General features: G+C 38.0%; 3 protein-coding genes and 1 pseudogene across 3 annotated transcripts; all 4 read left to right on the top strand.

The window, feature by feature from the left end:
* Positions 1-588: 588 nt before the first annotated feature.
* Positions 589-2,041, top strand: LOC131793902 (membrane progestin receptor delta-like; annotated as a pseudogene).
* Positions 2,042-3,260: 1,219 nt separating this feature from the next.
* On the top strand, positions 3,261-5,862 carry LOC131793837 (membrane progestin receptor gamma). The gene has a single exon (XM_066172755.1). It carries the CDS (start codon positions 3,314-3,316, stop codon positions 4,352-4,354), a length of 1,041 nt encoding a protein of 346 aa, XP_066028852.1. The 5' UTR covers positions 3,261-3,313; the 3' UTR covers positions 4,355-5,862.
* A 2,119-nt stretch (positions 5,863-7,981) lies between these two features.
* Positions 7,982-11,174, top strand: LOC131793832 (uncharacterized). Its single transcript, XM_059111321.2, has 2 exons — positions 7,982-8,256; positions 10,567-11,174. The coding sequence occupies exons 1-2, from the start codon at positions 8,029-8,031 to the stop codon at positions 10,882-10,884; spliced, it is 546 nt and encodes a 181-aa protein (XP_058967304.1). The 5' UTR covers positions 7,982-8,028; the 3' UTR covers positions 10,885-11,174.
* A 13,125-nt stretch (positions 11,175-24,299) lies between these two features.
* LOC131793869 (uncharacterized) lies at positions 24,300-26,345 on the top strand. Its single transcript, XM_059111370.2, has 2 exons — positions 24,300-24,434; positions 25,646-26,345. The coding sequence occupies exons 1-2, from the start codon at positions 24,329-24,331 to the stop codon at positions 26,161-26,163; spliced, it is 624 nt and encodes a 207-aa protein (XP_058967353.1). The 5' UTR covers positions 24,300-24,328; the 3' UTR covers positions 26,164-26,345.
* The last annotated feature ends 146 nt before the right edge of the window (positions 26,346-26,491 follow it).

Genomic DNA, 26,491 nt, shown 5'->3' on the forward strand with positions numbered 1-26,491 from the left:
TAACTGAAGACATTAAATGATAGATGCGAAGAGAGAAAATTTATACCCTCCCCTTTGATCAGTCTCCTTTTGTTTACCTGTTGGTTTGTTTTTAATAGCAGGTAAAGAAAGGCATTAGATTATTAAAAAAAATTGAAAGTTGAAGAACGGGAGAGCGAATGATAAAATGACCTCAAAAACATATTAGTTCAGTCCTTTAACTCTCTCTCTTCCCTTCCCATAAAGGGTTTAAGCCGTGGCGGCTGAAATCCGGGATTCTCTCTTCGGCCACACGGGCTGAAATCCTATAAAGGGCGCGAACGAGATCAGGAATAAGAGTAGTCTAGTCTATATTCCCGTCAATTTACGCTTTCAGCCATACTCTCCCGTAAAAAAGGCGTGGCAAAGCGTTGCTGATATCTTTAAAAAATTCTAATTTACTTGAATGTACTATGGATGAAAATAGTTTATGCGGGTTTCGCCTTTGCGAGTTCGCCCCTGGAAGTAAAGCGAGTTCTCCACCTCCTTTACCTTCTTAATCAAGATCGCAATACGTTTTAAGCATCGTGTAATTTTATCTTGAGGCAAACACTCGAGTACGAAAGCACGATGAGTCGCTATGAAACGCCGGGCGCAAATACATACGAGTGCATGTCTCAAAATACGAGATACGTACGTTTGTCTTTACTCTAGAATATCTGTTGGCTCCTAGTTTGTTCATAAAGTAGTCATTATGGTTTCAGCAGAATACGTTCTGTCGTAAGGGAACGGGTGGAAAGGAAATTGGGGCAAACTGGTGGAAATTGTTTTATTGCAGGAGCAAACTTGCAAAGGTGGTAGGCGGCGAACTTGCAATGAGGCGAAAGCTCTAGAGACCATGAAATTTGTGTAAATCATACCTGCTCAGTTACCATGAAACATTCTACATATATGTACGATTTGCATTTAATTACGAATGATTTGCGTGATAGCGGTTTCAGTCTTTCAGTGTGACGCACTGAGTTGTTGATAATGAAGCTGTTCAGTGAGAGACTTGGGCTTAGCCGGCTTGCAAGAATTTAGTAGCTATTTCACAATAAAAATACCAAGGACAACTTTGATTATCCTGTGGACAAACTACCTCTAGAATTCCGTGAGCCTTTTATAACATCGGGCTATCGTCGTCCACATTTGTCGGCTGGGGAATATATTCAAAGTGTCTTTAAGAAATCCAAAAAAACGATCAATGTTTGGTCACATGTTATTACTTTTATAGCCTTGATTTTTCGCTCGATCATCATATTTAGGGAACACAATTCATCTGATGATGTGTTTTTTACCCCCTGCTATCCTTGGCCATAGGGATGAACGCTGCGCCTTTGATGAGTGTCGGAGCGCACCTGTTTAACTCGATGTTGAGCAAGATTCGCCATGTTTGCTTCTTCTTTGACTATGCCGCTATCAGTGTGTACGCTTTTTCTGTGGGACAGGCATCTTACTTCTATTCAAGACCCGTGAACAACGACTGGCTGATCTTTCGCTCTTATTCACTTTTTATTTTTGTCTGTGTTACAGTTTCCATTTTTTCGAACTTTTCCTGTTGTGCATCCAGACACCGTTGGATCGATTTCAAGTTCCTAATTCGAACCGGAACTTTTGTGACATCTTTTTTTATAAACACACTGCCATACTGGCTGCGGATATATGACTGTATATCAGACGTAGATTGTAACGTTGCATCCTACCATCCAGACGCCACTTTCTATGCTTTGCAGTAGCTGCTTTGGCTAACGGTACAAGGTTACCTGAACGACTCTTGCTAGGTGTTTTCGACTTCTTTGGGCAGAGTCATCACATTCTGCATATTTGTGATGCAATAGGTACTATGGGTGAATATACAGCCGTTTATTTGGACATGTTGGGCAGGAGGAAAGCTATGGAAAATCTGTCAATTGTTCCATCATGTGCAAACTGTCTTTGTGTAACGTTGTTAGTGGTAATTAGTAACATTGCTGTGGTACTTTGGTTTACAAATTCAGTTGAAAAAACAGAAGAGAGGAAAGCCCTGGGTAAGGGCAACTGATCCAGCACACTATGTGGCTGACAGTAAACACTTTACCTGTATCTTCCACTAAGATTCATTAAAGGGTAGTTACCCTCTATGGTCATTTGTGTAACTTGAGCGGCCAAGTGTTTTCGAAAAGAGTTTTGAGTACTTTTTAGTGGGTGATATTCACCCCAGCCATTCGTTTGAAGTTAGGATGCTTGATTCTAGGATTTAAAAGCTAAAAGTCGCAATTTCCGACTTCTATATAAGAGCTTTCAACTAGCTTACGCCAAAGACAAAAACATGAGTATTTTGGAATGAAACACTCATTCTTCTCTAGGGGGTAGGGCATTTGTGATGTTGTTCGAAGAAGACCTTCAAGCTCAGCTTAAACAGAACTGGTTCTACGAGTTGTTTGAAGAAAAAGGAGGCCGGTTAATTTTTTCGCGCCTCACTTATTTCTGAGTTGCAATCCCTTTTTGATCCTCTTCATGTCTTCTACCGTCCTGTTATCGTTTTCTAATTTCCTCATTTATCCTCTTCTTATTTGTTTAACCCAACTTTTTCTTGACCGAAAAGCCTTTGATATTGGAAAGTTTACTAAAGTATCGAAACTAATACGAACCAATGGTGAGCCCTTTTGAGGATTAAAAAAAAAAAATAAGTAACAGCTATTCACCGAAGTGGAGGGTGGCTATTGGTGGATATTTAACAAACCGCCCCACCACTAGTCACCAATACTGGCTTACAAAGGTGACTGTAGATATTTTAGTATATACTCAAACCTTAAGTTAATATAGGACAAAAAGATGATTTTAACTCATTTATTCTTGCAACGATTACAATATTTTCGGGCGCAGATCCCACGGAGTTGCTTGGACTGTGAATAGCAGAGGATATTCGGAGTTTGAGCAGCCAATCATCGCGCGCCTTTAACCCTATCCAATGTTTTAGTACTCTATTAATATTTTTATTATAATGTAGCATGTCCTGTCACACCTTCGGTTTAAAGATACCATAAAACATTCCGTTCTTTATGGACAACACTACGTCATATATTATATATAGTGGAAAAAAATTCGATCAATTTTAAAGGGGTTATGCCACGTCTCGTGCGTCTTTGTGAAAAGTTCCAAGTGCTATGCTACATCACAGTTCTTGGGTAGCCTGTGGTATTACCCATTGTCATCCCCTGACCCATTGTTAAATATGCGTAATTTTCTGATCCCAGGCCATCATCAGCTTAGAGGAGCTCCACAAAAGGACAGCAAGGTCGCAGCGCCGGCTTTTAAAAGTGAAATTTTCGCGATGAAGTCTCGTCGTCACCAAGAAAACTCAGATCTTAATTTTAATCGCGCCAAAGACAACTGCTATCTTCCTGACTTCAAGGTTCCATTTGAATTTCGTGAACCATACATTTTAACCGGCTATCGCCGTCCACAATTGTCTGCTTGGGAATGTTTACTGAGTTTGTTCAAGAGAACGAACGAAACCATCAATGTTTGGTCACATGTTGCTGCCTTTGCTGTCTTCGTTATTCGCTCGATCATCGTCTTCAGGCAGCACAATCCATTTGAGGATGCTTTTGTTTATCCGTTACTTTCCTTTGCTATTGGGACATCAGCTATGTTCTTCATGAGCTCAGGAGCGCACCTTTTCAACTCGATGTCGAGCAAGATTCGCCATGTTTGCTTCTTCTTCGACTACGCTGCTATTGGAGTGTACGCGTTTTCTGTGGGACAGGCCATGTACTTTTACTCAAGACCTTTAAATAGTGACAGGCTGATGTTTCGATCCCATTCACTTTTCATGGTTGTTTGTGTCATGGTCTCCATTTTTTCGACTTTTTCCTGTTGTGCATCCAGACACCGTTGGATCGATTTCAAGTTCCTAATTCGAACCGGAACATTCGCGGCATCTTTTTTTATAAACACGCTGCCATATTGGCTGCGGATGTACGACTGTTCATCAGAAGTAGATTGTAATGTTGTGTCTATCCCGTATTTTAAGCGACAGTTTATGTTCTTTGCGGTAGCTGCTTTGGCTAACGGTAGCAGGTTGCCAGAGAGACTTCTACCGGGCGTGTTCGATTTCTGTGGCCAAAGTCATCACTTTTTACACATACTTTGTGCGATCGGAGCAGTGGATGAATATTCAGCCCTTTATTTGGACATGTTAGGAAGGAGGCAGGCTTTGGAAAATTTATCAAACCTACCCACCTTTACAAACAGCCTTTGTGTGATACTGCTTGTACTCGCATGTAATGTTGCGGTGGTTATCTGGTTTACAAAGTCAATGAAGTCGGTTGAGAGTGCAAACAACACCAGTTCTTCAGATAAAGATGACTAAATATCAAGTAACCCTTTGACTCCCAAGATCTGATTGTTAATTTCCCCCTCTAGCTGCCATACATTTCCGTGTAAATTAGTGACAAGAATTTGGTGTTAGATCAAGATAGCAACTTCTATCTGGTAAGTTTTCGTATCCCATCATCTGTTTGTTGGATAATTTGTGGATAATGTATAGAGAAGTTACTTGTTAATCACATCAGGGAGTAAAAGGGTCAGTATCATCTATTAGAAGGCAAACTCAACAGTAAGTCCATGATTATTGTTGTTTTGACATTGCATATACTTAACTGGTACTCTATTTTAGATATAAACTATTTTTTTGTGATTTCTCATTAAGTAAATACTTATTTGCCAAGAATCAATTATTTTTCTAGTGACTAATCAGGAAGCATGAGAAAGTGAATCCCTCAGTTAAAAGGGAAATAGAACTTGAAACAGAATAGGCCAAATAGAAGCAAATTGTGTTTGTTCTTTCAATTCCCACTCCATTGTTAACCCTTTACACCCTATTATCAGTATCCATATTCTCTTCTCTCTTCTCTTTACATTTCCATTTGTACTGAAAAGGAGATTTTGTTTATCAATCAAAGCTTCTTAAGTTTGTGATCATTTCCTTTATTCTCATGATCGTAATGAATTTTTTAGCAGTGTTATGGTAAGGAGAAATTAGACTCTGGTCACTCTTATGGTAGAGTTAATGATGATTTACGTTTGTTTGAATTTCTCACACGATGAGAGATTTCACTGTTCTTCCTCAAATTTGTTTTTCCAAAATTTCCGGGACTTTCAAGACATCAGTGTTCTAGATTATCCATATATTGAATTAAATTGATCTCCAGCCAAGTCTAGGAGTATTAATAATGAGCTCTGACTATGGTGCACATGTTGAAAATTTCAGTTCTCTTACATGATTGCTGAAAAGTGTGTTGATGTGATTGGGAACAATCCTAGAACGGTAAAACTAATTCATTATTTATTTTTTCATTTAGAATTCCTTATTTTGCAATTTGACATTAATTTTTAAGCTAGTTACTCATTTTGAGACAATGACCTTAAAATTAATGTCCTATTTATTTTGCTAGGTCAAGCTTTGCAGGTCAATTGATTTATAATTTTTGTTAATTATATCACAATTTAAGATTATTATTCTCTTGAGGAGGAGAGAATAAAATATGTTTCAATACGTAGTTACTTGATTTTGGCATTATTTGTTGTACAATATTTCACTAATAGTAAAGTACAACTGACACCATATGCTAGTCACAATTTTATTATATTTCTAATAAGATACATGTCATTGTTTGACTGTTCTTACAAGGTTGTTGACATTAAAATATTATCATGTATGAAATGTATTTAATTACCTTTTTTTCCCTTTTTTAAAGGTGTCTGTTGATTAGGTAAAAAAATCTTAATTGTGAAACGGATCATCTGCTTTTGAATATAGTTTTGGTTTGTAAAACTGTCACAAGTGTGTAAGTTTGGATTATCTGGTAAGCTTTTTGTGAGAAACAAATGAATATCAATAAACAAAGTTTTCTTCAGTTTTGTGATTGTTTCACTCAGACTTTATTTCCATTCTATGAGTTATTTCTTGCAATCAGTCTTGAGGAGATTTTGTGTGTATGATGAGGTTCAAATTTTCTTTTTCCTCCCATTTTTATGTCAAACTTATTGCGACAGAATATATTTTTTTCAAAGATTACTTTGCACTACTAAATTAATTTTTTCTTGTACCATTTACATTGATTTTAAGCTGACTGAAACTTGTTGAGACAGTTTTGTTGGCATGGAGAGGAAAGATGGCTGTAGGGGATACAGTGTTTCTAATGAGATAAGAGAAATTAAAAGAAATTCTGGTATTGGTGATCTGGAAGAAAATACACGGTTGTAGAAAAAGTGAATCTAAAACTATAATTTCCTAGTGTGTGAGCGTGTGTGTGTATAGGGTGAGATTGCAAAGGTGGTTAGAATTTATTAGTGGCTGGCAGGAGAAGTTTGCATCCTTAAATAATTGATGGTCAACAATCAGGTGTCACATTAGCTGACTGTATTTGTGAGTAACCATATATATCAATAAATTTGAGTATCCAAAAAACTCTGAGTAAAAAAGGCCACCAGAGAGGTGGGCTGTTAGGGGTAAGGGATAGGGTTGCAAACAGGAGTTGATAACTGTGATAACAACCTCATTTCATTGGTATTTTGTTACTTAAGGGAAAGGAAGGGAGTAAGGTTGGGGTGTTAAGATATCAAAGTTTGTGGTACTCAAGGTGGCAAGTATTCTTGTATAGTCACTCAGGGAGAGGGATGACAATTTGATCAAATGACAACGACTGCTTAGGTGAGTGGTTAAATAAATAATATTGTTTATTCAACTCATTATGGAACATTCCTTTGACACTTGATCCATGACTATTTTAAGTCCCTAAACTCTCCCCTTCCCCTTCATGGGCTTGAACCTACAATGGTAGGTCCCCCCCCCCCCCCCCCCACCTACCATACTTGGTACTGGTGCATTCTCTTTACCAGGATGGTTTAAATCTCCTCCTCTGCACAACAGACTACTGCAGCTACTAAAATTTGTGGAGTAGCAACAATCAGAGCTTAAAAAGGAAAGCATATGCCTCGTTTCTGGCTGTTTTGCAAGCCCTTGAAGAAAGTTGCATTTGGAGACCAGGGCACCGAGTTTTCTCCATCTTAATGCTCTCACAGCTTCATTTACACTGGGAGAGAGACCTCGAGTCAGAGTTTAGGCCATGCTGTAAAATAAACTGAGCCACTTTAATGGTGTGTTAAATTAAGCTAATGGCCGGCTCATTTCAAACCTGTTATGAAGGTGATTTCATGCACACTTTGAAGATTTCAGCATGGAGCCACTACGGAAAAATGGAGGAGCCGTTATGCTCTGCTACTTTCAGGTCATTTCTTCAACTCTAAAGTCGTTCTGACGAAGTGCTTATGCTCGAAACCTCCCAATATGCATCATCAACTCAGTCGAGAAAACCAAACTATATTGTGACACCCCTACCGACAAAGTTATTTTAAAGTCAACCTTTGCTTTTTCTTTTATTCAGAAACCTTCTAATCAGTGAGAAGGGAAGATAAAAATTGGTTACTGCTCTGAATACAAATGCTCCGATACGAGACAAGAATATGATATCAACGTTTTGCCGAATAAATCGTTAGCAATTACAAATTATCTGATAACTTAATTTCAACTCAGTCTAAAAGGGCCCAGAAGATGTCATTCGCTCTGACGAAGGACTAACGCTCGAAACGTCAGCTTCAGAAACTCCCTGCGGTGGCCAATTTACATGATCAACTCAGGTGATAAAACCAAATCATCTTGTGATCCCCATACTGGTGTAGCACTACAGTTTCTTTAGAAAATAATCAGCTTAATTGAAAAGTTTTTTAATTTTGCTTAATTTTTTTATTATCTTTCCCCTTATTTTCCTTGCTGGCGAATCCAGTGAATGTCTGATGCCATTAAAAAAAGGAAATGGCCAACTATTTATAACCCTTTGCTCATTTCTGTCCACTTAATTGGTCGCGGAGAATAGATTTTGAGTCTTGACGTAATCACAAAGTCCCTTTGAACACGCACCTGCATATTTTTGAAAGGAATAAATTAGAATAGACGGTTCTTTGTCAAACGAGCGACAAGCGTCGATGATGAGGTTCGCACATTTTGTTTCGCTGTTTCTTGTCTGCGTTTTGATGGTTCATGCTGTCGATGGCAGAAAACACCACCGTCACATGAAACGAGGGAAGGAGCGAATGAGGCCAGAGGAAGGTGCGAGAGAGATCGTGCCTAAGTTAGTGCGAAACACCAACAAAGCTACAGATGCTGTCCTTGACGTAGTCAAAAATGATAACAAGGCTACTGCTGAGAACAAGGTGCGGTGGTAACTAGGCAAAATTCCTGGAAACAGTGTAGGAACAGTACAATTGCATCATGTGTAGATATTAGAGAACGCTTAGTCTAAATTCTTCGGGGAACTGTCCTCGAAAATTGTAGGACTTCGACTTTGAAAACACAGGTTGAGCATCGGAAGAATTGTCTTTGTTTAAATTATTCAAATATCAGAAGCCTATGTACAAGTTTTCAAGTGAATTGTTGCATGATCAGATGAAAAAGTTAATTTCCGAGGTTGAAACTTAGAAATGAAAAATGTCCTTCCTTTGAGCCAATTGCTTACTGAACTCATTGCAAAAGCCAAAGATGTAGAGTCTTATTTCACGACAAAAGTTCAATATGCCGCTTGATAACTTCGAGGCCCAAAACTGTTTTAAGAAAAGTTTATTGAACTAGTATAATTTTAAACCTGAGCTGTGTTGTGATGCACTACAAATAGCAGTTATAACGAAAAGAATTTGTGAACAGCGAACGCCGAGTATCGCTTTGTAGTTTAAAAACTTCATGCTGCGATGATGCGAAGTTGAAAAGCTCAGAATTTTACACATAAAAAATTCCTTCGAACAGGACAGCTCCCGCCAAACATGAGGCTACTGAATAAGGAACAGATATTATGACATTTTAAAAACAAGGTTTAGTTACAAATTGAACGGTAGAATCCTTGCTCGAATCGGAACAATTCCAAAAGCGATTAGTAATATCCGATTGTGTAATTTGACGAACGACATATTGCACTGTTTTGCTACGCAAGGAAGATTAGATGCTGGCATAAATTTCCTCCAGAATTCGCAAAAAGTATTCGTTTTTGCCGCAGTTTTTTTCTCAAACAAATAACACCACTTCGGTAAACAAAAGTAAACCGCAGATATTTATGAAATAACAGAAACAAGCTTGTAAACTTGATTGCCATAGAGTGGCCTGTATACTTAAATGTACGAGATTGTCTTAAAACAATAATGTAGATTAACGCCATCATTTGAATGATAAATTCCTCAAGTTTTTTTACATCAATGACCGACAACATACTCAATACAACTTTCTGATATGACTCGACAAGCTAATGCGCGACTTAGTACGAGTCTTTTATATCTGAAACAGCAAACTGACTTTTCCTTGAATAAAGACATATTTCGTCATACAATGCCTAGGCGATATTGGATAGTCACTTTTAAGGAAAGCAATATCTCTCAATTTGTTTTAACCGAAACTAACTGCGATCATTTTACGTTGAACTTTTTATCACGACGTCTATGAAGGTTTTTTTTCAAAATAAGAGTTGTGTAGCTTCAGCTCTTTAAAGAGAATTTAATGAACGTGAAATTTTTGCATAATTATGAACAGATGTTGTTGTTGACTCAGTTTTTGTCTGTTTTCACATGCAGTGGCGTAATTGGCCATTTTTTTTAATGTTTTAATCTCGTTATATTAGTTCTTTGTTATTATTTGCTCTTTCTCAGTACTCTTTAGGTTGCCTTTTCCTGTTTTTTCAATAAACTCGGTCACAAATCAGTTACGGGAAAAACAAGGGCGGATTTGTGAAACTTTCGAGAAACAAAGCAATTAGCAAATAATTCAGATCACTCCTCAGGGACATTCTTTTGCGTCTGAAAACCTGTTATCATCCAAAAGTAAAGCCCTTGATGGAAACTGCTGAAAAAATTCTTTCCACGTAATTGTCATAATTTTTTCGTAAAATTCAAGATTCCTACTATACCGTAGAAAGCAGAATAGAGCCGAATAGATCGGCAAAGAGTGTCCGCATATTCTAATAATGTTTGGCTCCCCACCATGTTATGCACGCACACAATTTCGCTTTGTTTATTTCAAGGGGCTTGTCGAAACATCATCTAACCTGTTTGAAAATCGATAAGAAGCATGTGCTGTTGCCAATTCTAATCTACTGAGCGACTGAAAACTTTATAGTTAATAATTAAGAAAAATACCCCTTGATTATTTCGTGCACATTTTATGTAAAACGCAATAATTTGCGGCAACCGGTTTCTTTTGCTGTGAAAATGACAGTCTGTTGTTGTTTGTGATCGAAGGAATGCAGTAAACAAATTCATAAGGAGATTTTGCACAAAACAAAATTCTAGAAATTGTTTTTGTCCATTAATAGGGCAACTATGCATTTACAGGAATCATGCAAAGTGGATTGCGATGATAGTAGTCAACAAGGTGGTCTGTACATATTTCATGTGTAGTCACCTTCTTTTACAGATAAGCACTGAGGTCAAGAATTCTCGCGGACTAGATCCTATCACTAAAACGTAAACATGCATATTTTACAGGTGCTGCCTCTGATTAAACAAGATACAGCCATAACAGCTTCTGACGTCCAAGTAGAAGCAGAAGAACTTCCCGTCCAAACAAAACACCGCAGAGGCCGTAAGGGACGCGAACGGTTTGCTTTCCGCAAGAAGGACGAAGGTTTTCACAAGCACAAACGCGGCTTCCACAAAAGGCATCGTGGCCACCGGAAGCGTGGCCACCCAAAGATCAATGAGGAAAACTTGAACATCAAGAACTTGGGCAAACTCATAAAGAGAGCGAAGCATATGGGTAGGAAGCAAAACCGCGAGCAACTGAAAAAAGACAATACACATTAAACGGATTTTTTTTCAGATTTTCATGTATTCAATACGATTTAACTTTTAAAAGCATTTATCGCTGCTTTAGTCTCGGCCTTGAAGGATACCAGTTTTCCTTAAAGTGATGTAGCAAATTGCAATTGCAATCGTTCGTAGAAATAGTGTAAAATGAGTTATGGTTTTCGATTTCGTAACTTTGTGTGAGGTCAAATCTATATCCACCCTCACGGTTCTACTGTGAAATGCTTAGCGATATCTTCTGCTCTGAAGCATTTGATTAGAAATAAAAGATAAAATCTTGACGTAAATGTTTAGAGGAATAAAATGGTCATGTTATCAAGTTACCAGCGGTAAATCAAATACAACGTAAACTTGAGTGGGCGACTGCGCAAAACATAGCAGTACCCCCCCCCCTGATTCTGAATGCTTTTTTTCTCCGAGTAGAGGATATGACACGACTGACGGACATAAAATCAACATTACCCCGATACGTGTTTCGAAGAGAAAGTATCAAGTAGGGGCGCTCCATTTTACATCCGAAGAGGATGTATTTATTTGGAAATTACTACCCTACGCTACTTGGTAAGATTGATAAAAAAAGAGGTCTTACAAAAACTGCAGTGTGACGTTCTTTAAGGTCTGTGAGGTTGAGACATTTACAGCAACAGACGAATGGTAAAAGGGAACTTCTTGCTGTCCGCTATCGATCTTTTAACGCCAGAGACAAAAGAGTTTAATAATTATAAACAAGAGGGTTTTTCTCATAATTTTTCTACACTGTTGATTGAAGGATCATGGAAAAGTGAATAAGAACAATTTTCTGTGGTTTGTCGTTGCCATAAACACTAGGCTGAAACTCACTAATATCTCAATTTGAACACATAGCTTGTGTTCGGAAATAATTTTTGTTTTTCGCGTAGCTGTGATGTTTCCAAAGCATAGCTGTTCCTTTAATACTTTGAAGTTAAAATCTCACAACATTTAAATCTCCAGTAGCTCAATTGGTTTCACTGTGAGTCTCGTGAGCTAAGAACTTTCAATAGAAAGACTTTCTTTTTGCGACATTTGCAACCACAGAAGTAATTAGGTCCTTTCCCGACTTTACATTGAGAGGTAAAAAAAATCATTCGTCGCCGCTGATTGACGAATGTAAACCCAGTCTTTTCGGGAAAGCGGATGACACATTTACTGAGCAGCTGAAATTGTTTCTTGATCGCCTTCATGAAGAGACAAGAGTGCAGGTTTTGTGTTTTATTTTGTCTTTTTTTCTGTTTAGGTATCCAAAGTGAGACTTGTTCAGTTTGGTGAAGTTTCATACATTGCCTATTCTTAATCAAATCTACTCTTGTTTTGTCATAAATACTGCCATCTGACTGGAAACATTAAACACTATCTGTTCCGTGATTAAATAGTGAGTATCCTAGCGGTGTGCAGTTGTAAACGAAAGGACACATAGTTTAAACAGGAACTTGTCTTTATGTTTAGTTTCGAACGAATATTCGAATTAAACTTAAACAATTAAATTGTACGCTCTCGATTTCTATTCGTAATAGCTGATTTAGGCTTCGTCCTCATTATCACGCGATAATAATCAAGAGCGAATAATTTGATTTTTCATTATGCTCGCTATTTAAATTTCACTTGCGTGTCTAAGAATTATGCTTGCGTAATTATGAAGTCTCTGTTCAATGACTTAATCCGTCAGTTCTCACGGATTATTACTATGACTTCTAGATAAGCTTTATGAAAAATGAAAGGTTAGGGGTACACAGCGATTCCGACTAATCTTTAAATCCTGACATTAATGCTAACACGCAAAACAGTCAAAACTAGGAATTTCGTATGATGGCTGAAAGGCAAATAACCTTGGACCTGAAATTTATACGATCATACTAACAAGTCAAAAATGACAAGCTCCTGAAGAAAACTCTCCTTGACTAATATACACATCATAACAACATGGTGGTGAAGAAAAACCAAATTGATCAACCTGAACACTTCATCGTTCTACAAAGCGAACCGTTAAAAAGAATGTACCGAAGTGACTATAAACCTTTCCAAAATGAGTTAGTTTATGAAGGTTCAATAAGTCTGTTTCTCTCTAAAGTGCTATAAGTCAACTACTTCAGTTTCATGCCGGATCGATTTTCATCCATTCGAAGTCATCAGCACTACTTTCGATTAAAAACTGAAAGCAGACAGGGAGAACAATTCCTACTGCCAGCCAAATTACGTTGATAGAGAAGAGACGAACCATTTTTTTTAAATCCACCCATTGTTGTATATCGATTATCTGCACTGCTTCCGCAAACTTTGAGAGAGTCAAAAGAGCGCAGAGGAAAACTAAACCCGTCAACCAAAACACAGTCCCTCTGTTTTTGACTTCAAAATCCTGTGGCATAATTGTTGTTGTATCTGGAGCGCCACGTGAATAAATCTTCCAGGCTGACATTAACAGAATGATACTAATTAGCCAACAGGCTGCGGCTGAAGCGAGATGAGACGTGCAAAGACCTGCCGCGAAGAAACATCCTGCCCAGAGTAAACTACCACAAGTTAAAATACCAGCAATTAATACTGCTGAGATGGCTTGTCTGGGCGTTAATACACGCTTTAAACCAAGAATGGAAAGGTCTTCTATTGCTTGTATTGCCAGCAGGTTGTAAATCAAGAAAAACGTCAAGGATGTCATAAACACACCTATAAAGTCGCACCTTTTCTTTCCTTGGTGGTCGCTAAAATCGTACTTTACTTGATATGCATTAAAAGCCAGAAGAATCAGTTGAAGAAAACACTGAAATATAATGGTTGGTCTGCATTTCTGAAGAAAAACATACTTCATTTTGTCCTTGAAGCAGCTTGCCAACAATCGCACGTTGAGCAAAGCTCCGATGAGATGAAACGTTATTAAAAGGACAAATATGGGACCCATGACCACAGTAAAAATCAGCTATCTGTCAAGACCCACGAGTTGATCTGAGAGACAACAAGAGTCGCAAGAAATGCTCTTCCACCCTTTCTGTTTTTGTAATCTCACGCAAGATGGACGCAGTCATGCATATGGCGGACGAAGCGAACAAATACTCGACCTTTAAGCTCACGCAATTCTTCTTCCCTTTGATAGTATTAGTGAAAACCTGTATATGATACAATAATATGACGAAAATGTTGTGTTAAAAACGTATGCTTAGTTAAAAAGCCAATTTAAAAGACTCAAATCTCAAGTTTTGTTCCTATTGTATCATAGCTTAGGTCACCATGGGAAGTCCGTTCCGGCGGTACAGCGGAATTACAAGTGGAATTCAAGCTGAACATAAACAAGGCTGGAATATAAGCAAAACGAGCCTAAAAATTTTCAAAATAATGGCCTATATTCACGTGGGTAGAAAGTTCTATAAGCCCTTCAAATTAGATCTTAAATACGACCAGATATGTCAGGGTCAGAAGGAAGGCTATATTTTTCAAATGGCAAGCTCTTACAATTGCCTATTCCAGAGTACCTACTTTCTCCTGTTACGGAAAAATTTAGTGATTTTTCCGTGTGTTTGTTTGGAACACGTTTACACATAAAATTTTCATGTTTAAACATTTTCGATTTATTCAAGATCTTTTGCTCTAGTATTCTAAAAAATGTAGAAAAGCCACAGTAGTTTTGAATTATCAACAATTACATTTTTTTACTTTGCCTTTCATTATACACCTGTATGTCGGTACTTTGATGACCATTACTGTTGAAATTGCATGTAAATGTAGGTGTCAGTGCTCTCCCTGGAAATATAAGTATAAGTGCTGATGATCTTTCAGGAAAATTGGTTCTCATGGAAGTTGGCAGATGAGTTTGTACTGTAAGTTGCTTTCCTTTCATGTGCCCACAAAATGCACATTACAAGTGTCTTGCATTTTGGCGATTACACGCGAGCGGCTAAATTGATCTCTAATCACTCTGCAAGGAGACGAGAACAAACCATTTCCATACTAAACATCAGCTTACGCATTCAAGAGTCAGGAATGAGCACCCCGTTTACTAACAGTCCTAAATCGGGTGGGCAGGAAGGTTACGTATATGAATAATTGAAATACTACTATACAAAACTACTACACAACTCTAAATATCGTAGGGAGCGCAGAAACATTTTGTTATACGAGTATAAAGCTACCAACTGATCACAGTAATAACGTTGATACTTTATTATCAGTCGACTTAACAAGTGTCTCGTTTTGTCCTTGTAACACTTACATAAACCGGGATGCTCGTCAGCAGCGAGAGGTCATCACCTTACCTACATTCAACACCCCTGAAGGAACCAGTCATAATTTGTTACTCAGCAGGGAGGGGCGGAGAAGTTTGGGGAGATCACATATTTTTCAAGAAAACACAGGGGGCAAAGGGGGTCAGCCCTAATTGACAGGCACTAAGAGAGGTGGGGGGGGGGGGGAGGGGTGCCGTGGGAAAAAAATTGAAGCAATGGGATAAATGTATTACATTTTTACTGTTCTTATATTTTTAGCTTTGTTTTTCGTTCAGACACGATCTAATTCAATGAAACAGTCAATAGTTGTGCTTATATGTTATTTTACCATAAGAGACAATTTCCCAATAGAGGGAAGCTGCCCGGCGTCGCCTTTGTAGTTTTAGCCATGTCACCATTATGGGTGACAACAGCCCTGAGAAGGCCGACATTACTGTTGAGTAATCTAGTTGTGAACTCACACTATATCAAAAGCAATCTCAAGTGTGGTTGCTATTTTGATCGCCAAATTGAACAGATGAAGGCAACAATTCCCATTCACAGGACATGCCAATGTTTCAGGTAATCTGATGTTATCAACTGAGTTTCTGATTTTTATTACACCCATTTTGAAATCACTGGTGGTCCCTGTAATCTGATTGGCTCTAATTGGTGCTATTTATTCACGAATCGCACCATTTTTTGCTTTAAATCGCATCTTTTTCCCAGCCAATGAGGAGGCTGCACTAAAAAAAAACAAACAATCAGATTTCAAGGCTTGTTTAAAGTAACCAATCAAATTGCAGGAAAATGAAAGACAAAGAGTATCATGCGGCAAATTTTGCAACTTTTGTTTCCAAAACTCTTATTCCCCCCCCCCCAAAAAAAAAAATTGATGGTGAATGAATTTAATTTTAAACTGGCTCAGTGCTGCATCAATAAAATATTTGAACTGACTAAGTCCTGTATTTGGGCGATTTCAAAATGGATGTGATAAAGTGGTAATTAAACCTCGTGTCGTGCAATTTTGGTCTGAAATCATACTTGTGATTAGAAATCGAACTCGCCGCGCTGTGCACCTGTTCGATTTTGAAATCACGCGTATGATTTCAGCCCAAATTGTGCTCCACTCAGTTCAATTACCATTATAAATCAGCCACCATAAAGAGTTTCTAAGCTGACGTTTCGAGTGCAAGCCCTTCGTCAGAGCAAATGTTTTATGCAGATGGTGCATGAACAAAAACCTTAGAAGAAGAGATAAAGATGGAGGCAGTGAATTATAGACTATGGTTCTGATGGGCTTTTTTCTGGCCGCATAGGGTTCAGTTTATTGATCTCTATTCGTGACCGCAATTTAAGCCTGAATGTTACACTGCCTTACAGAATATTTCTACATGATTGATTGTTAATTTCTGGAATTATCCAAAACTTTTGGCATAGGTTTTGAGAGCTCATGAACTATCATCGTGGACCGTATTTCCTGCGATCAGATTTTATCTGCGTTATACTAGTCAGTGCCTGTCCTCTAAATGTAAGCTGTATTTGTTGAGCAAGGCCTGTTTGAGCAGGGAGTTTGTCTGGATATTATTAGAGCTCAAATTACCTCCATGAAGAATCAATTGTTCCAAAGTTAGATATAAACCAATTTCCACTGCAAATAAAGTTACGTTGTATAAAATGAATACCAGAAGCCATAGAAGGGTTTCTTCATCATACAACTCTCGTTCTTGAATCCATATAGTACTAATGTAGGATGTGGAAACCAAAACCAGAAAAATGAAGTGATCGCCTTCCATTTGTTTATCACAGTCGACTCCTCACGTTTTAAATTGAGCTCCGACTGTACTTCTCTTAGATTCATCGCTCCATCGTCATCGCATAAAAAATTTATCCACGCCAACAACAATACACAAAAAAATTAACTGTGTATAGGAATGAATTCGATCCAGTAAATTATTCCACAGGTAACAACTCCAGCAATTAACAGCATTGGAATTGCTTCTTCGGAAGATGGCTCACGATTATGGCCGATTATGGTATGATCCGTCATTGTTATAATCCCCAACATGTTGTAAAGCAAGAAAGGCCAAAGTAAATAGATTAGCTCATCACTGGTTCCGTTCTACTTGTTTTATTTACCATCAAAGTAGTTAAACATTTTCCCTGTTCTGTTGGCGTTCAAAGCAAGGACAGTCAGTTGTAGAACGCATTGAAAGACCATGATTGGTCTGCATTTCTCTAGAAAAATGTTCCTCTGCTTGTCTTTGAAGCAGCTCAATAACAATCTTAAGTTAAACGAAACTCCAATGAGATGAACAGCCATTGTGAGCCAATGTAAGCCCTGGAAGAATAGATTCATGGTTGATATGCGGATTGCTCATGTAAAGCGATAATCAGATGTTGTTCTCCTTGAACGAAGTGATCTAGAGAACCTTGTATAGAAGTGAGTGGCGAGAGAACATAAAACAAAAGATTGAATCAGCGACTCAAGTTATCCACTCAATCAAAAGAAAGATCTGGACTTTTCAATTTCGCGATTAATGACCGTGCGAAAAAAGAAAAACGTTTTTTTCCAGAATGCTCAAACAAAGCAATTAGCAAACATTTCAGATCATTCCTCGGGGACATTCTTTTACGTCTGAAATCCTGTTATCATCCAAAAGTAAAAAGCCCTCGATGGAAACTTCTGAATATCTTTTTCACGTAATTATCATAATTTTTTCGTTACAGTTAAGTCCCTACTATGCTATCGAAAGCAGATTAGAGCCTGACTGAAAACTTTATAGTTGATAGTTAAGAAAACTACCCATCGATTATTTCATGCACATTATATGTGATCTAAAATCAGAAATAAAGCAAGAGTAATAGTAAAGTAAGTAAAATAAGCAGAGTAATAGTAAAGGTAAAGAAAAAACGAGAGAGACTGAGGTCATGTCAGTTACACCACCCGACCCAAGCCTCCCTCGTTTTTTCGCTTCGCCATTATCAGCTGAACAATCATCGTGATGCCAACGCTTTATCGTTTTCACATTAATAAGTCACAGTGTATTAGATTAAGACATGTGGCTTAACGATTTATCAATAAAAATTTCAATTCAAGCCATGCATCTTAGAACTTCGGTTATCTGATTAACTACCTCTAATAAAGTTCGGAAACAACGTGTACCGTCATTGGTTGAAGAGCGTGCTCTATCAGAGTACAAAGCATAGAGCTCAGCTACCGCTGCCAAATTGTACTATGTACGACCTTTTACGGGACTTCTATCTAGCTTTTTTGTGTTAATTGAAAGTGAAATTTCGGTACAAGCGAGCTGGCAAGTAGCAACAGACTGAGAACCAAACAAAGGTTTGTAAACACGCCAAGCACCGTAATTTACGTTATTATAACTTCAGCGTAGACGAAAATCCTCAGAGAGAAGACACAATGGACAGTTCGAGTTTTAAAGGTTTTCACACTCAGTTAGATTGCAAGCCTTTGTACGGTAATAAAAATTAAACACAGCGAACACTCGTATAGTATATATATATATATATATATATATGTAGGTTCGTGTTCATAAAAAAAAAAACAGATCAATACAGGAATGATGAAAAATACAGCCAACTTAGCATAACTGTTAAAATTCATGATCAATCATGACGATGCCAGATCTAGAGCGACTGCGATCATGCTGAGGTCCATCGCGGAAGTGAAGAAAACCTCAGAAATTTGAACGGCCGGCTTAAGAGTGAACAACTAAGAGCTTGCTTTGATATCCTTTCCGATACGTTAAGTGGAAGGCTACATCAGTCACAGCAGGCGAGTTTTATGGCGCTGTTATCCCACGCAATCTTCATGTTCCTGTGAATTCGGCTGTCGTTCATTCATAAAACACACGCCTTGAGCAGTTTGTTTTCTAATTGTCATGTTTTTATGCGCCACAATTCAGCTCGATTTCACTGAACATTTCACTTTCAAATTCTGTATTAGAGACTAAAAAAACTTCAGGTAAACATGTTAAATTCGACCCGGCGACATATTTCATTTTGTAAACTATTGAAGATTTTGAACTTCAATGTGGGTTTGTGAACTTTGATGGTTTGACATTTTTGACAACCTTAGTCTTAGAGAAAGATGTTTTTCGTCTTGTCACGAGCGTGGGAAAAAGAAAATATTCCGAGCCCCCACGAGGAATCGAATCTCAGACCTTCGGATTCTTTGCCTCGATGCTCTTTATTACGAAGTTCATAAGACACGCGTCCTGCATCTACTTTTAGGATCAGCTATGTCGATAGCGTCGAAATGTTAACTTTGCAGATAGAATAAGAGAGGTGATAGGTTTTAAGCTCGGCTTTAGCCTTGCTCGACCAATCAGATCATTTGAACCATTCTAACAAGGGTTCCGATTGGCTTATTGTAACGTGCTTTACGAGAGTGTAAATCATGTTGACGACACTGTTGTTCGCTTTGAAAATATGGTTTGTTTTGAACTTTGAAAGTAATGCTCGGGAAATTTAACGGATTTTTTATAATGAAATAAATAAAAAGCCTTGACTGTGCTCTGTTCTGTTCAAGAAGTGAGGAGAAACACTCGAGTACGTCTCGTGTTTCTCCCTACACTTCTTTCGTGCTCTGGCTGCTTCTTGCGTGCTTTACAACAGAACAGAGCACAGTCAAGGCTTCTCCATTGGTTAAATTGTAGTCACTTCTGTCACGTGTTACAGATACTTCGCAATATAGTTAATCAGTTACGACAGAAGTTCTAAGATGCACACAGCTTAGATTGAAATTTCTAATTGATAAATCGCTACGCCACACGTCTTAATCTAATGCGCTGTCACTTGTTGATGTGAAAGCCATGAAGCACTTGCAACATAATCATTACTCAGCTAAATGTGGAAATTTTTCCTCAGTTTTTGTGTCTTCAGACAAGACCACCGGGCTACAATAGTGGGTGGTTAACTGGTTATATTGAGCTTAGTGCCTCTGTGGCTCCAGATTAGATCCCAGCTCGAAGCATGTCTACTTTTTGTTATTTATGCATCGTTTTTACCCAATTATAGGAAGTAAACGCGTTAGAGGGCTCAAACCGCCCAGGCTATGACATTGAAAGAAAGTAGATTTATGCTATACTTTGATTCCGTGTTCTCACCCGAAATCGACTCGTCGTGAATAGAAGAGGTGACAATAGATAAACTTTCAAACTATATTTGCTCTCAAGACTGACTGTATATGTATTGGTCGACTCACGGCTTAAGAAACAGAAACAATTAAAAATAGAGTTGTAAAAGATCGCTAACACATTGTTTATGTTTGGTTTGCATATTTATCATCTTTAATTGAGTCTCCTGGGTGAGTTTAACCTCAGCTTTTCCTCTTTCTCTATACTCAGCCTCAATTCTGATGCAATGCCAAGCCTCGGAAACAGTTTTAAGAAATTGAAATTCCTCCCATTTATCTTTGCAGAGAATTTGGCATGATACAGCTGGGGTCATATTTCGTGACTAATAAGCCTTTAATGCAGTTCCAAAGCTTTTTCTGTATTGTCCAATATTGGTCGTGGTGAGGCCTCTTCAAGGCAAGTTACCGCAATTACTACAAAAAAAAAAACAACAACAAAAAAACCGCGAAAACTTTAATTTGTTCCGCTAAATAAATTTTCTGAAAATTTGACAACTTGTTTTAATTCATGTTAAACTGAGCCAAATAAAGTTTTGCTGATGAGAAGCATACTACATACGTAACCGTGAAAGTTTCACGGTGAAACTAGGGGATATTGGGAACTTGTGTTAAAGTGTCACGAATGTTGCCCAGGACTTACATTATGAATTTATTCTTCAGTTGGACATAAAGGGAGTGTTGTCCGCGCATAATACCAAAGTGAGAACTGTGGGGCCGATGCATAACTTTTTTTTCAGCAAGATGGTGCATATCATGGAGCCGTGCTACTGGCTGCTAATGATGTTTCATCTGTTTGGTCTCTTCTACAACGTACGACTATTAAGAAGCTGCTTCAAGGACAAAACGAAATACGCGGTTCTTCAGAAAAGCAGGCCACTAATGATTTGCCAGAGTATTTTACAGCTTATCCTTCTCGGTTTGAATGCCAACGAAGCCACAATGGCATTCACAAACAAACAGCAGGAGGAGTGGTGCGGAACAAACAGCATTCTTATGACTTCTGTTGGATTCCTTATGATTTACAACATTTTGGCAATGCTGGCAATCGAACATCACACCATAGTCGGCCTCACGAAAGCAATATCCCCCAAAGTGGCATTGATTTTTCTTGTAGTTATCAGCACTGGGATTGGATTATTGTTGGTTGTTTCCTCCGCTGCATATTTGTGTTCATCTCATCTTGCCATAACTGTGGCCTGCTTGTTGATTATGGGCCTTGTTTTGGTGGTGTCGTGGAGAATTTGCACCCATACTGAGGACGACACAGAGGAATTGGCAGACACAACCACTTTGCTAAACTTTTTAAGCAAAAATAAGATGTCTGTATTTTATACGATTTTAATTTCTTTAGGTATTACTACAATTATAGCTTTGGATGTCGTTTGCTCTGCTGCATACCGATTTCAAGAGTCCGAAGAAACGTTCCAAAGTTTAAGGTTTGTTGAGAGGGTCATTTACCTGTATGTTATGTGTTTTGCTGTCGGCATTTCTCTTCCTTTGCATTTTAGACAAATAATTGAGTGCGGCTGTGTCCAAGAAACGGACGTTAAAGCCATTGAGGTGTGAAATTACGAATTACTCAATTCACCAGGAAATGTATTATTTACGGAATGGTCCAATACTCTTCAGTCAGAATGATCTTTGTGCCTTGTAAAGAGTTATGACCTGCGGCCATGTTTTTGGGCCGTAGACGGTTAGTTCTGAGGTAGTTCAACCATAGTGGTAAGCTCTATGATATATCTGCAAATTACCATCGAATTAAAGAAAAACTTTGTTTTGATTGATACGTTAGGCAAATGTAGGTTGGGAAAAACGCAATATGCAGCCTCCAGAATAAAAGTGTAGGTTCCTATTGTTATAGCTGCAGCAATCGTAAATAGTAGTAGTGCTCTACATCGGGACTCTAATAAATTAAGTCAAAGAAGTGTCCTTTGAGTCGCCTCCATTTCAATCCCCACTAGACCACCAACTTGTGGATATTTTTCACAGCTTAATTATTGCTATTGACTCATTTTAAGTAACGAATGAATCATGAGTTCCATATAATTTTCTTCTCAACAAATCATCAGCATTTTTCAATCCATATTTGTTATATCGTAAAAAGTGAGAAAATTTGAAAGTATGAAAATTAAATAATTCGATTTGTTCTATTCGACGCAAGCAGTGTGCCTTAGGGATTCTCTTTAAGAGGGTTGATTTAATTGAATAAATACCTTTCCAATATAAGCTTTCGGCCCTCTTGACACTGCTCACAAAAATAAATGTTCAGGTTCGGCGAGACTGAAGATGGCTTAGAACGCGGTTTTGTTAAACAATGGCTAAACTTTGCTTCAATAACTAGCCTTGTATATTTAAAGGTGTTCTTATTCCAGGACTTGAATATCAGTAATGCTTAAAACTAATAAAAAGTAACTGAAAGCTTGTTTGCATCGTTCCATTCACTTCTGTTTCGTATACGGGAATCTGATGCAATCGTGACACTTTTATCTTTGCTCGAGGTTATGTTCACAATATAAGGCTGAAGACGAAGCCTTCTGAACAAAGAGGAAAAAATTATCCCCGAAATTAACGTGTCCATTTGAACTTATTAGGAACAGCAGCACTGAATGCTGCTGTTATCATTGTGACACCTTTTGGCAGACCTAACTGTTTCTTTATGGGCGAGGGTGCCGACCAAAATGAAACGCATCGCCTTGATCAAAAAAAAGAAAGGTACATCGGTAAGAGTCTAATATTGTCTGAGAGTGAGTCGTAATCAGGTATCAGCTGTTACTTGTTGCCACGGTGACGAGATTAGGTCCTATTTCACTGGAGTCCAATTAAAACCTACAGTCAGACTTAACGGTAAAAAAACACTAAATTCTTTCTTACTGAAACGGGTCCCGCAAGGACCAATCTCACTTTGGCAACAATTTTGAGACAACAGAGCTTACACATCTTATAATAAATACACGCTTGTGTTAAGATTGTTTTAGCAAAGTGGAACCATTTTTTCATAAAAAGAAACGTATTGCCCCCCAAAACATGATTTTATTGAAACAAGGAATAACTCATGTTATTAATTATTACAGTAATTTTCAAATTCAACATTCACCGTTTCTTTTTGACGTCTGTCGTTGAGTTTGTATTCATAAAAGCACTTCTTTAGTGCGTTCAGGGCTTGAAGTTCATTCCTTTGTCCTTCCTAGAATAGCACCGGCGAACCATTCCGTTCATAGAGAGTTAACCCTTTCACCCCAAAGATCTCATTGGTAATGTTCCTTACTGTCTGCCATACAATTCTCATGATGGTAGTTCAGAGAATTTGGTATTGGATCAACTAATAATCCCATAATTAATATTTTTCTTTATTCTCATCACCTACCTGCTTGATGTTGTATTTATATCGTGGGGCACGATAGGCTGTGACGTCATTACCATGACTAGAAATTCTGTCTTGGTCACTTTTGGGAGTGAAAGTTAGGTAACAGAAAAAGTACTGAAAAACGACAAGGATCATCCCTTAGTTTGCAGTGGTGTCACTCTAAAATTGGTGTTCGTCCCGTGGATGAACCGGTCTTATGAAGGTTTCTGTTCGTGTTATATAATATGCCTTTCTTATCAACTTAAGTGTCCGTGAAGACAGCGTTGCGTTTATATAAATACCACCCGTAATCCTCATGAACTAAATTATTTGAATGCTGTAGAAGTTGGGCGATACAGGAATTCATCTGTAAACTGGGGTAAAATTGGGCGGTAGGACTGTACAGGACAGATACATTGCATTACAAAAGTTTAGTCAGTTTAACAAAACTGGATAGCTGGTTTAACAGGAATAAGTGGGTTACCCTGTTAGCATCCACAGTTAATGTAGATAACAAGCGGTCTTCTAAACAAAACAGCATCGCTTCCTGTGAAAGTGATCTAACTCTAGCTTACTTATTTTTTACCACCCCACGGTGGAACACTCCAGATACTCCTCATTTTACCCCAGTACAAGTACATCGAGCTGCCACGCCTGAGATTTGGACGTGATAATCTGGGTACTACTACCTTCCACCATGGCGGCGATGGCGGCTTGAATTATTCGACGATGAAGCAGTTATTTCAAAGGCAGTTTATCTGTCGATTAGTTACTCGGCATTTTCGAGCTCTACACAGTCAGAGTGCAAAAGTGGCGTCTCGCAATTTGACAGAAGGTATTGTGCCTTTACATTGATGCGCATAGCTCATCATGATGAAGTTTGTACGCCATGTGATATACTTTGTATGATCGACTGAACATCTCAACATGTGACGTTGCTTGAGACTATATCTTTACCCTTTAGACGCATATACCCTCTTAGGTATTGGCGGCCATTTATTCGGGTAGTGAGCTCATAAACTTACAGAAATCGCTTTCTTTTCTGGATTAGGGAGGGTTACCTGTTCAATGTTTTCTAAAAAGTAATCTTGATGATGTACAATGTGAACTTACATAATCGATTTAAAGGTAGACTTACTGTCATCGTATAGCTTTCTGCGTACACTTGTCATCGGTATGTAAATTATAACTTATGATTTCATCACAAGGCGGTTACTGATCCTTTCTACCTTTTCCTCCCCTATCAAATCTTTTTATATTTAAGAATGATCCTGAAATAAATTAGACTTAAGACGATAATTTCTTTAGCTGGGCTAATGGAAAGCTGTCGAGTAGTATGAAAACAATGTTTGAGTTGAGTTCATTGCTGTATTTTAAAGCTGGCGATAATTTATGTTGCCTATGACCCTCTGTATCAGCAGATGAATCTTGGTTGACCGTTTGATTGGTTCTGATTCTGCCTTGATCTCTTTACAGCTTTCATGTTCGTTGCAGTGTGTACTCTAGATTTTTACATCGCAAGGTCTTTGAAGCCTTTTTCTGTTTTGGCCATTCCATATGGTTTGGTCTCAATTGGCAGTGATATTGTGCAATTATTGAATTAAGTTGACGATGATATCATGATTTATCAAAGCTGAAGTCCGAGTCATCTGCTGAAGCAACTTCACATGCTATTGTGCATTGCCTGAATGCTCTTATGATCGACCAATCAGATTTTTTGTAAGTCTTATGAATAGTAATACTTCAGTAGTTGATTAAAATCAAACCATCATTAAGCTGATAAGTAAAGCATTCAGCTGATTCAGTGAATAACAAAAGAAACACTCAATGAGTCTAATTATCTACGACCTGGAGCCAGCTTTGCACAACAATTTATAACCAAAATTTCAAGGACTTTAATAGAAGTTGAAAACCAATAACTAAAGTTTGGGCTTTCTTCCAAAATTTCCATGAATCTGACATTCCTTAAGCTTTGTCAGCATACAAACAATACTGTGTTCGTTATGTAACTTCATTATCATTTCTTGTTTTGCTATGTGTTTTCAGATTTGGGAACTGGAACATCAGCAACATTAGTGAACAACAGTGAGGCATATTTCACCAAAAGTTTTCCTCTATTTGCCACTGTTCCCTTTTTACTTCAGAGACCAAATTCATATATTCTAAACATAACCAGTGATGGGAGAGTTTTCCCAGATGGAAACCCTGGATGTGATGCAATATTGCCTGAGATTCCAAAGGAAAGAATTGGAGAGTTGATTTTTCCACATCATTCAAGGATCATCAGAACAATCATCAGGGATCATGACACACATGAACTTACAATTGGTGATGACACACAAAATACCAAAACCTTACAGTGCAAGAGATTTAAGGGCATTCGTAAGATACGTCGTAAGAAGATGAATAAGCACAAGTACAGAAAAAGAAGGAAGCGAGACTTATTCAAACGTAGGCACATAAAAGTTTTTAGGGAAAAAAGGAAAGAAAAAAGGAAGGAAGAAGAGCAGAAGGCTGAGCTGGAGGAGGCCCAGGAACTCAACAAGAATGAAGACATCATTTAAATTAAGCACTCAAGCCTAAAATTATTTTCTTTGAAATAATTTCTTGCACTGGTTATTTAGAAAATGTTTGTCATTTCAAACTCCAGAGGATGGAATCTGATTTTCTTTTCTTATGAATTTGTATTTCTGTTTGCTCTGATTTTGATTGGTATCTGTGCAATAAAAGTTTAAGAAGAAAAAAATTGTCTGTACAAGTGAGCCTGTTTATAGACAACACTGACCTAAATACAGCTGTGATAAAGTCTTGTTAATTGGAAGTTCAGGTGCATTGCCACATATTGTTGCTGAAAAATAATGATATCTATGAGAGAAAATCTTTCACAATTTG

Source organism: Pocillopora verrucosa, chromosome 9, assembly GCF_036669915.1.
Source record: "Pocillopora verrucosa isolate sample1 chromosome 9, ASM3666991v2, whole genome shotgun sequence".
Classification (NCBI taxonomy): domain Eukaryota; kingdom Metazoa; phylum Cnidaria; class Anthozoa; order Scleractinia; family Pocilloporidae; genus Pocillopora; species Pocillopora verrucosa.